The 12,595-nt window shown below is 40.7% G+C and overlaps 1 protein-coding gene across 1 annotated transcript; it reads right to left on the reverse strand.

The window, feature by feature from the left end:
* Positions 1-342: 342 nt before the first annotated feature.
* LOC140244644 (thiamine transporter 2-like) lies at positions 343-12,066 on the reverse strand. Its single transcript, XM_072324263.1, has 5 exons — positions 11,169-12,066; positions 9,949-10,091; positions 8,883-9,075; positions 3,801-3,942; positions 343-588 (listed from the first exon to the last, which is right to left on the reverse strand). Exons 1-5 carry the CDS (start codon positions 12,032-12,034, stop codon positions 343-345), a joined length of 1,590 nt encoding a protein of 529 aa, XP_072180364.1. The 5' UTR covers positions 12,035-12,066.
* Between the last annotated feature and the right edge of the window lie 529 nt (positions 12,067-12,595).

Genomic DNA, 12,595 nt, shown 5'->3' on the forward strand with positions numbered 1-12,595 from the left:
AGTCGGGTGTATGTGCTTTCATCGAAAAATGTGAAGACATATATTGCTTACTACCTGCTCGAAGGGGGTGGGGGTGGGACACTTTACCTTTCCCTCGGAGCAATAACAAAAAAACTTTCCATTTGTTAGAAAACTTTTGGGAGGATCGAAGGGTATTAAGGTTGACTGGACGGCATCCGTAGAGTTGAGCGGAAGGAAATAAATTCTTGCATTACAACATCTTGATAATGAAATTTGAGATTATTTTTTCCCCATTTACTATACTGGTACATGACACATTTCTGCGATTTTCTAAAAAATCTTTATGTAGAAAAAATAAATGATCGATGACATCAGGAATCATTACTTGACCAGCTGCTCATCATCTCTCCAGGTCACTTCTTCCACATCCACCGAGACGCCGTCTCCTTCTACGTTCCTCTCGCTCCCCTCTGGTGACGAAGGCCTGTCCTCCAGCTCGATGCATTCTCCGGTGCCACGGCAACAAGCAGGGAACGCCTGTCGGCAACCAAGCTTGCCCGCCTGATAGACAGCCTTGATGCAGAAGGCAGTGCCTAGGAGGTAGAAGTAGCCCCCATAGACAAGGAACTGTCAAGAAGAAGAAGAGGTGGAAGAAGAAGATGAAAATAGAAATCCTTTAATACAACCAGATCATCTAATTTGAATTCTACAGAGATATTTAAGATGGAATTTAATCAAACCTCATTACCTTTGCCCAGGGAGGAGGTTATGTTTTCATCAGCATTGGCTTTGTTTGTTTGTTTGTTTATTTGTCCATGTGTAAAATAACTCCAAAAGTTGTGAACAGATTTGAATGAAACTTAAGGTTGAGAATGACACATGAAACAGATGACTAAATTCTGGCAGTGATCCAGGAATTTTTATGGATTTTATGAAGGATTTTCAATATTTTGGCAGGTAGAGTCAATGAACTTGGGAGTTCAAGCTGTGCATTTTTTGAGGTTTGCATAGGCGCACTAAAGTGTGTGCTCTTGTTTCTGCTAGGGCGAGGTGCGCCACACCGCTGGACATTGGTGACGTAACAAAAGGCTTCCATACTGGAAAGTCGGGCAATTTTCAGCATGCATACGTATGGGTGGAAATCACTGATCTCTACAGAAGAACAAGATCAGTGGCGGAAATGAGCTGCTTGGTGGAGGTCTGCGCTGTCAGGGTGCTTACTGCTTCTGTAATTTGCAAAGTTTTTACATGATCTCTAAAAGGCTCCTCAAAGAGAAACAATGTACACAGTCCAACTTTGGTTATCCGGCCATCACTTTTCCAGCCCTCTCTTTCATCCGGACATGGCCTGACACACATTGATTGTCTTTGCCTTTTCAGTACGAAACACTGCTACTACAAGGATCAGGGTCTATCACAGAAGAAGGTGTCATCATACAATCTTCATAAAACACATCATTATCCAGATCAAACCAGCACTTTCAATTCACTAACACTCATTTCCCCGATAAGGAGCATTTCAGTCAGACTTCTACTTTGCTGCACGGTGAACAGAAATGCCTAGTCCAACCACATTACCATGTAGCTTCTTACTGTGTACCCATTTATAAACACTAGGTTACATTATGTAGGATCAACAGTGTGGATGAAGAGCACAGTTTCGCTCAAGGACACAGGTGCCTTTGCAGGAATTGAACCCATGAACCTACTCAGTGAATTCCCAGTGTACAAACCATTTGATTGAGAAACCTCTGGTATATTGAAGGACACTAAACGCTCTTTAATGCATGACCACTCTAACATCTTCAACATTTTCATTGAAACCAAAGCTGGTGGACAATGGCACACATTGGAGAAAATTCTGAGGTGCCTTCTTTCTCATTTCCTGATTCCTTAATATATAACAAAAGAGCCAGGACTCGCATGAATAGGGTAAGAAGATATACAGAAAGAAAGGGGATAAGAACCACTAATGGTGACAGCCATTAACGGCATACAACTCCACGGAAGCGTTATATGACGGCTTTACAGAATAGGCTCTCCAGAATCCAGGTCATACTCGAGATGAGTCAGATTAACGTCACTTGTACTCTTCATTCCTGGGTACAATTGCAGGGATGACACACAACGGATCATGCATGCCCTTGAATAATCTCCATCGGTTAAACTGCTGATAGACTCTTGAAAAATACAGCCCTGGAATTAAATGGCGAGTCCACCTTCATAGACATGTGGATTGAGTGAATGCAGCTATATTAGTAGAATGCATTGGTGAGAGTTTAGGGAAAATCGGACAATCCGTTCAAAAGTTATGAAGTTTTGAAGTTTCTGCTCAGTCACCGCTGGATGAGAAGACTACTAGAGCTTGTGATGTCACATGCGTAGAACTAAAGCAAGAAAATATAAAGAAAATTCAACATATTTTCGCTTTTCTCCCATAATAAAAGAGCACTTGACTTGCCTCTTTCAGAAGGCAGGGGGAATACACACATTACCCATTACGTACGTCAATGATAAGTCGAGGAAATGTGCACTGTTTTCAAATGATTGAATTTTGTGAAATTCACAATTCACAAGTGCACACTTCATTGGAAAAAAGGTAAATCAGGCAATGATATATGCAGTTTTCAAACAAAACAAAAAATAGATATTGATAGAAGAAACTCTAATCTTTGTTTCTATCAAAGCCATTTTTCTGGGCAGCATAATAAAAATTCACATGAATTTAGGCCATGAATGCAGACAGTCTTGTCTATGTTTTGGGAACTAGGTTCCCGTAAGGAACAGGTTAAGCAACCGTGGAGCTCAGGGACTCAAGTCCCTCCAAAGGATTACATCAGCGCAGCATTTAATCTTACATTAAATTATTGCTGATTAAGACTGATGGGATAATAATTGATATTTTTTTAGAGCGCTTTTTCCACTGGATACAAAGCGCTATGAGATGTCATTCCTGGTCACCATAGGAGATAAAATATATACAAATTACCAGGCAGTAACAGTACAAGTCCAGTGCATATATAGGGATATCAAATAGGTAGGTCTTAAAATTTTGTTTGAAGTGATCCAGTGTTGGTGATGATTTCAGAAGAGGAGGGAGCTTATTCCACAGCCTTGGAGCAGTAGCGGAGAAAGCTGCATCGCTAGCTAGTTTGTTGATGCGTGGTTGAGTGAAGGTAACTGGTGATGACAGACGAACGTGCCTAGAGTGAGAATGTCGTACCAGACACCCCCAACGTACTCTGGGGCTCTATTGTTGACTACTCGTACTTTGTAGATCAGTAGGAGAAGCTTGAAGGATATTCTTGCTTTGCCTGGCAGCCAGTGGAGTTGACATATGAGAGGAGTGGCATGAGAACATGAACAAACATGGAACACAAGTCTAGAGGCAGCATTCTGTACTCTCTGCAAGTGATGCACATCAGCCCGACTGATTCCGCCAAGAAGGATGACAATAGTTAAACAATTACTTGCAGCAACGGGAAAAGCGAGTGGCGCCAGCAGTGAGAAATTACACAACCCCTGGGAGATTACATCATCTTACCTTTATTTCACTTTCTTGTATTAAATTAACTTGTTTTGTGCAACACATTTTTCATGACACTTCTTGTGCCAACTTCATATGCAAAAACTATCAATGCCAATCTTATATCTACCTGTTCTAACTTTTATCTCCATTGCAGTTTTGTTCCTTTTTTCGGGAGGAGATTGTCTTTCTTGGGAAGTGAGACTTGGTGAATGCAAATAACCTTACATAAAGGATGGAGAGTTTAAAAAAAAAAGAGAAGAAGAAAGTAATGTTTGAAAGTTGTGTTTAAAAAAAAAATGATGAAAGTTACCTGAGTTTCTGGCGGTAGGCTCAGCGTTCGATGATCGACGACTATTAGCGTTAACAGGGTCTCAAGAACGAGGGCGACAAACGTGTTCCAGCCAAAGACAAGGGCATAGCGTTCTAGCGTGAGGTGTTTTGCTATCTGAAATCTGAAATGGATGAGCACAAGGCATCTTTAAAAAAAAAACCAACAACCACAACAACATTTTTCACACTCTCTGATGACAATGACTGTGATGTTCAACATTCAGAGTTCTTTGTTCACCAATTGGCGTGCAAGCTGGAGTGCTTTCTTCACAGATCAGCATGGCAAAGATGTCTGGAAACTAATTGTCAATGAATAGAGATTATCTAATCCTCCTTCCTAATCCCTATTGTGTTACCATGGCTTTCTCAGTTGGACTGAGGCACAATGCTATACCTGAGTGGGTTTGCTAATGTTACAACAAATTAAGTTTGGATGGATTACAGAATGCTGATAAAGAAAACATTTTGGCAAGTCTAGCTGAATGCCTAGGAGCAAATTGTGATTAATCCATGTCTACAGTTTCTCTCTGCATGTACAACAAAGAAGTGTATAAACTAAAAAGCAAAAACAATTTGGCAAAATAGATTGATTCTCCATAGGTTTTGAAGAGCTCAAATATTTAAAACATATTTCTAATACATTTCTGATCTTACAATACACATTCACCTTGTACAATGGATGACTACCATCAAAAGAATTATGCACTTATTGTTTTGATGCGAAATGAGTACCGAATGCTAGATATTTTTCAAGCTGCAATGGAGGTCATAAATAATTGCTTAAACAGTACAACTCTATCACTACGTGACACCACAGGAAACTGCAGAAAAAAAAATTACTGTAGATTATAAAATGGGTTCAAGAATGTAGCCAATTGGAAGCGCTGAAATGAGTCACGTGTGCGTGTATTAATTTCTCACTAACATGCACGGCCTGACGTCACAATGTTTACACTAGCAGTGCGCACTCAATCAGTTGTTACAAGTGTGTCGCGCGCTACTATACGCGCTGTCAATCCTGTAAACAACTTCTAGTTCGGGCTGCCAGCCGGCCTTTCTTGTATGCATAACAAGGTCATGTGTGACGTACGTATACTCTTATACGTACAGTACTTATATGTGCGGGATTTCCGAGTGCGACGTGCGTAAATGTTTGGGACGAACATCTTCGGACATCTTGACTCTTGAGCGAGTGCTACATGTAACTGACTGGTATTGACCCACAAAGGTACGTGAAAAATGCTGTTAGTTTTCAACCCATTTTATAAAACAAATGATGCACAGGATTATTTTGTGGCGTTAGTGGAGATGCAGCTCACTCTCGGGTATTTACAATGTAGTGCAACATGCACTCGGCTTCGCCTCGTGCATGTTTCACAATTGTAAATACCCTCGAGTGCGCTACATCTCCACTAACGCACTCTATCCTGTGCATCATTTGTATAATACCATTTGGTAAGGGTAAAACACTGCATTCTAACAGCCAACTTCAAAGATTGACGAAAATACTCTTACTTGTGTAATTTGTACCATCAATCCCCTCATTTTGGCTTGTGGAATTTTGACAGACAACCCCCCCCCCCCCCCCCCCCCGAAAAAAAAAAAAAAAGGAGAAAGATATGTAATGAGTACCTCTCGTCTATACTGCGCCAAACATTGCACAAACATTGCACAACCCTTCTGCATAAAGTCTGCCAATACTATGATATGAATCACTCACTTGCCATAGAGGGCCACTCTACACATCAAACAGGCATTTGTGGACTCAAGCCAAGATGAGTACATACAGTCATCCTTGCCTCATTCAATATATTTGGACTGAAGAAACAGCTTTGACTTAGAGAAAATTTGATTATAGAGATGAAAATCATTAGAATATAAAGAGAAGAGGACTTTAAAAGACCTTTGACTTAGGGTGCGTTCGAGCGCTCTAAAGCGAACCAAAGCGAACTGAACCAAAGCGTACCGTACCATACTGTGCTAGATTTGAAGCATTCGAGCACTCTCTCCAGAAAGCGTACCTCACGAGTTACTTTTAGAAAAGGTCACACATTTTTGTAGCAAGAATGTCATTCACCCCTGGCGCTTGAACTACTTGCAGCTGTCCCGAACAAAGAGAATGATATCTTTGCATTGTGACGTATGCTCATGATACGCGCATGCCTTACAGCGAACTTTTGGTACGCTTTTGGTTCACTTTTGGAGCACATCGGGAAGTGGTCCACTTTTGGCTCGGTACAATATGTGACCGGCGACAACGGTTTCAGGCAAAAGTCGGGAATTTTGAAAATTCATTTTTTGACTGAATCACATTGTCCATTTCCTAAGCTTTGCATTGATATAAAACACTTGTATTCTTCGGCACCATAAGTGGGCATAGAAAGAGAAATAAAATGCACTTTTTTAAGTTGTTAGCCTGTCAAAATTGCGAGAAAACAGGCTTTGAAGATTCACCTCTTTCTCAAAGACAATGTCCGAGCGGTGATACGAGGGGAGAATCACCCATCCGTACGATGGTGCCAATCGATGTTAAGCTCTGCCTCTAGCAACCCCATCGCCTTCTGATTGGCTCACTGAGAGAGTCAAATTTCCCGGGCACCCTCCTCGGAGCTCAGCGTATGGAGCCGAAAAACAATACGTTTCGCTCGGGTTTGTTTACAGTACGTCTTTCAAGATGGCGAATACGATAATTGCACGTACAGCTGTATGGTACCGGTGTACATGTACATGTGTATTTGGTGCACGCATTACGCAATGGCATCCACACGCCGTGACCGTGTGCATGTAACAGGAGCGATGGCGAATCCACACATTTACAAATCGCGTTTTCATTGTGGTTGATTTGTCTATATCATTGGCGACCCTTTTGAAGGCAGAAAATTGCTAGTGCTGGCAAGGGTCACGCTTCCTGTTTGTTTTGCTTTTACAAGACATGCATACGTTGCTTTGTTCGGTGGTGCTAATTAAATTGAAACAAACAAACACGACTCGTTAGTTTGGTGCGATCTTGACGTGTAGTATTTGAATATAATTAGTCACATGTGACCGCTCCTTTCCTCTCATCTACCTTCCATTGAGTCAGTCTGCTGTCATAATTTTTACTACATGTACAAGTAGACAAATTTGAGAATATCTAGTTTTCTTTTCACACGGTTATGTCATGCTACATGATTTTTGTTTCACTTCCGTTGTCGAACATTGCAGTAGAATAGTTTGGATAGAAAGCCAAACGAAGAACACGCACTACAGAGCGAACGTATATAAACCACTATAGCAAGAACAATGGAGCTTGTAATCGTGCACGCGTGGACAAAGCATTCCACAAACGCTGCAACTGGTGTCTCCGAAAGCCGAATTATGTAAATGTATGCGACGCACCAGCCAATCCAATGCGAGTCCCTGCGCCGTAGCAACGCTGGGGATATTGGCGCGGCGTTCGAAAGAAGCTCGAAACTGACGAGTGCGATCCAACATAGGGTGCTTAAATTTCCATTTTCGATAGGAAAAAGTTAGTCTTATGCTATCAAATTTAGTGTAGATGTAGAAAACATATCAAAGATTCGATTTCTGCAAAAAACCTAAATCGACAAAAATAATGGTCAAAATCTTTGTACCCCGCCTAGGAGGGAATTTGCTCTTGCGACTTTTGCCTGAAACCGTTGTCGCGGGTCACATATGGTACGGTACACTTTAAGAGCATACGAGTGCTCCTCTGGCGCGGGTACGGTACGGTACAGTTCGCTTTAGGAGAGCGCTCGAACGCACCCTTAGGCGAGGTTGACTTAAAGGGATGGTACAGTTTCAATTGAGATGGGGCTTACGGTTTCCAACATTTTTTGGTGATTTTTTTTTTAGATAACAAGAAACCTCTTAAAAACATGAAAGCGTATATAATTCTGTGAGGAATTCAAAGTTTATTTGATGGAAATTGGTTTTGAAATGGCTGAGATATAAAAGAACAACAATCCTAATAAAAGATGAGTTGCACCTTTTATTAGGATTGCTTAGTTTTACTTTATTTTTGGATATCTCAGCCATTTCAAAACCGATTCTCACCAAATAAACTTTGAATTCTTCTGAAGATTGTATGCTTTTTAACATTTCATAAAGTGGTTTCTGAGTACACTCTACCAAAAGTTGATAGCTGAATTCTCACCTCAACCAATACTATACCACCCCTTTCAGCAAGGTTGACTGTACCACACTTGATTTTTGGTTGGCCGCATAATATTTGTACCATGAGGGCATGTACACTGTGCAGTTAGAAAAATTAGGTGTTCCAGTACTGAAACAAGTCATACGTAGTAATCCTTGTGTAGCTAAAAGCAGCAGCAAATCTCCTCTCCCCCTCCCCTGAACACAAACATATTTCAGCTGAAGTAGTCCTTTCTGCAAGCTATATATGGAGAGAACAGTTTGCATTTCTATTTTCTATGCTGAAACTACACAAATTATTTGGGGACTGAAAGTACTATTTGCCTTTCTGAAGTCAGAACTTCAGTTTATAAGTGAACAAAAACTTATTTGAATCATAAATGCAAGCATTGCTGGAAACCTATTTCTGATTTTCTTGTTGTTGTTTTTTCAGGCAAAGAAGATATCATTGTTCCACTGGAATTGGGATCACTGCTGGTGCAATGTGGAATCTATGGCTGATTTTGGAGTGTCGGTGTTTGATGAAAATAGGGTGTCAACTGACAACAAATTAACAGCGGTGCCATGTCATATTTTTGTTCACAACCATCATAACAGACCTGTATTTCTCTCTGAGCATCTAAAGAGCTGAAAAGCAATGCATTTCAGGTCTTGCACTTCTTCATAAGAATTACAACAGTACTTTACCATTGAAACTCCTCTGCACTCAATCAATAAATTTTGACAAAGTTGCTCTGCATGTTTGAGCTTTATCCATAACTCCACAATATGTATAAAGTAGCTGAATTTTGTAACATGTAGCTGGAATTTGTAAAATGTTTTCATGTTTGTTTTATTTTCCACTTTTCCCTGAAAGTAACTGAACTTGCAGCTCCTGTACATCAACCTCTCCCATTGTATCACTCACGTTGCTATGGTGATGACGAGCTGGTAGGAGGCCCGGAAGATGATGTAGAAGGAGTAGCAGAGCCAGATGTTGGTGGTGAGGCCCATGATGAGCAGAAGGATTGCATCTGCGATGGACACGATCCCCATGAGGAGCTCCCCATACTTATCCCAGTTGACCCTGGGGAACATGATGAGGAACGCCGACAACACCCCTGCAATGACAGACATGAAATTTGACAACAGGGCACCAAGAAGTGAGCTTAAAGTCCAAGCACAAGTCAAACACAAATAGTATTTGCATTAGCAGTGATGCAAATACAGCCTCCTTGCTAAGATGTTCTCTCAGGAATTCCCAACATTTATCTGTATTGATCGAAGACAATTCTCACATTTAGTGTTGTTAAAGGTATACCAGCATCTGGATATTATTTTCACTGCTCTATGAATATGTCACTGTTTGGCAAATACCTGTCTATTGTCAGATGGACTGTACAAGAAAAGAATACACTGTATTATCAAATTGATAAAATGCACTAAAAAGTTTCCAAATTAAACTTGCAACATATGCAAAATAACTCTTTAGTTTTACTTTTGCTACATATAGCCACACAACTGAAGACTATATAATACATTTGATCCAACTGTGACATATAAAAGCAATTTGGTAGCAGCGATAAAAATATATGACACAGCATAGGTCCTACAGATCCACATCATGAGCACCTTTCATCAGCAAAATGTTGATATCCCATTGCCTTTTTCTTTCAAGGCTGAAAAAAAAAAGGATTCTCCTGTAAAGTAATGCATTTATTGCAAAATAACTGACTTCCCGTGCAATACAATTCATACTTTTGACCTGTGGGAGAATCGTCACCCTTGAAAACTCACTAATGCTCTCACTCGCAAAAGTTACAATTGGCACACTATCTGCGAGTTTCCCCTTCTGAGTTTTCATTTGCATTATGTGAATTCACAGTGATAGAAAGGACACGCTGAGCAAAAACTTTCTAAAGATTAAATTTTGTGATATTTGACTACACATGTGAACAGGCCAAGTTTGAAATGATGGCATCGAATCTCTTTACCGAGAAAGGTTGACACAGCCTCCACGGCTCCATTGTAGACATCCTGATCCTCCGTCCCCGTTCCCGTCTTCGTAAAAATGGCATCCCACAGCGTCTGTATGTAGTTGCCAATTTGCAGATTGCCACAAGTTGCAAATGCCCACCTTTACACACGGAGATGTGGATAAAAAAGAAAAATACATTTTATCACATTTTTTCATTCATATGTGCTAAATTATCATATCATTATGGGGAACACCAACATATGGGCAAATAGCAATGAGCAGGGTCCTGTTTCATAAGAGTTGTTATCAGTTACAACTGCCAAGTTTCTATGACAAATTTGCTCTCAGCCAGTCAGATGCAAGGATTTCAGTAGCTTATAACAACTATCATAACTTGTTATTGATAACAAGGTTTATGAAATGGGGCCCAGGTTGCTTGTAAAAAAACAGTAGATGGAGTCACTGACTCCATCGGAGTATGCATGATTTTAAATTGACTCTTGATAATAATAGGCAAGTACCAGTACAACAAACATCGACTTCATGCAATATTTGTATTGTGTCTCTCTCTGTTTGTGTGTCACAATGATAACTGAACTCATTCATTGAGGTACTCATTATTTTCACTATTGAAAGACATATTGTTACTTAATTTTCAATATATCTGGGATTAACAATCATTTACAGCTGAGCACTCTAAGTTTGATTCAGGCAACAAAAAAAATTCTGGAGGCAAGCATTTTTAGATATTAACTTTTTGTGTCTTGGCCTAAAATTACATTTCTTAAGATAAATAGGTTTGTACACAAATTTCAAAAGAACAATTCTCTTCTTCGATTTTTTAGTGGACAAAAACTCTGCAGATGCTTGTAAATCAACCATTCTAACTTCTCTAACATAGTTCTACTGTGTTATACCAAAATCTCTTTGAAATGTTGAAATGGTGACTTTATAATAAGATACAATGTATAAGCTGTTACTTTTGCACACAGATATTTTTGCAAATGAGGAAGTCACAGACATTTTTGCAAGATATTGTTTTTCGCAATTTGACGCCAAGGCTTTCATAAATATGCTATATTATCCTGGCATATCGCAACATTTTTTGCGTGTTGTAGAATTTGTAACCAAACAGCAATTCGCCAAATTTGCAAAAATTAAACCCTTGAAAAAATAACAGCTCATACTATACTAGGAAAGAAAATATTTTGATGGAGACATGAGAAGCATAAATACCAAAGTGACCATTGAAGCAATTGTTTGTTGGTGAAACAGGTCTTGAAATCTGCCCATAACAGCACAAAGAATCTCTTAGTAGCCACAAGACTTGATTTCGATATATCTCTCAGCGGCTGTGAGGATGTACCGGGCATGCTTCTCTGTGATGTGTCTTGGTCGATCTGATTCCTGTCAGTTGAGTCTTCCTGAGAATTTTTCACGCTGGCTGTTTGAACTGCTCTCTCATCTCCTCCATTCTCGTGGCTTCTGATTCCTTCGACGTCATCATTGTCACGATGGAAGTAGGTACTTTTCTCGACGGGAGGTAAAAACAGGCTGAGAATGAAGCCCAGCGAGACACAAGTAAGGCTTATGTAGTTCAGCCCTGCATACGTAGTGACCTTCAGCGATATCAAAATCTGACCCAGGACCCCTGCAGCCAGTCTCCCTGTGAGCAACGAGGCCCTCGTGTAGCTGGAAACCTGCTGGTAGTGGTCTGCGGACACCGCTGCAAAAATGTACGAATAGTAGGCGATTTCGGTGGAGGTGGCCAGGGCGTACATGAACTGCATCAGTTTCATCATTTCTACACCAAAAGCCCAGATGAGAAGAGCCCAGGTGGCCATGTAGGCCACACCCTCAAAGTTGATGACCGGTTTGTATCGGAGGAGATCGGTCAAGAGGAAGACAAAGACCAGGGCCACCATGTAGGAGTAGGTCCAGACGGGGTACACCTCGTTATCCACCTGCTCCTCAGTGAGGTTCTTGAACCCTCGGAGGAACGGTGTCAAGAATGGCTCGGAGGGTCGCAGTTCTTTGAGGATGCCATAGCAACAGAGCAGCACGGTTGGATAGACCCAGCTCCACTCTCTGGCGGGCTTCATGGTTCTGAAATGCCGCTGTGTCCTCCTCTTCCACAGATCTAGATAGGAAAGTATAAAACCGGAATTCTTTAAACAAATAGGAAATTGCAACTTGCACACGACTAAATTGAATCTCAGCCAAATTCATGTATACTTGTATGTGACCTGCTACAACAAAAAGATCCCAAAGTCGAGGGAGGTTGATTTTCTGAAAATGGACGGACAAGACATTATTTCCTTACTTAGCTTCCACTTTAATATCATGTATAACAAGTCTCATAAAAGTGCACAATTGGGGAGATATTGATGATTTTATAAGACCATGTCGAGTGGTCTAGGAACTCAGCATTTTGAGAAAACCGCATCCGAAGTTTTCTTTTCGATGCAATAGTGATCAAGGAGAGGTAAGACAGTTTTCACCTCTTGACAATAGAAGGTCTGCTCATGGCAATCTCTGCAATGTTCATTCAAGCTTGGCACCAGCAATTTATGCATGACCAATCAGTGTCCAGGATGCCACGCATCAATCCCTCGCTGCTAGGGGCCGAGTCTTTCGCTACGGTGCTAAATCCAAATCTTTGG

This window comes from Diadema setosum, chromosome 21, assembly GCF_964275005.1.
Source record: "Diadema setosum chromosome 21, eeDiaSeto1, whole genome shotgun sequence".
Classification (NCBI taxonomy): Eukaryota; Metazoa; Echinodermata; class Echinoidea; order Diadematoida; family Diadematidae; genus Diadema; species Diadema setosum.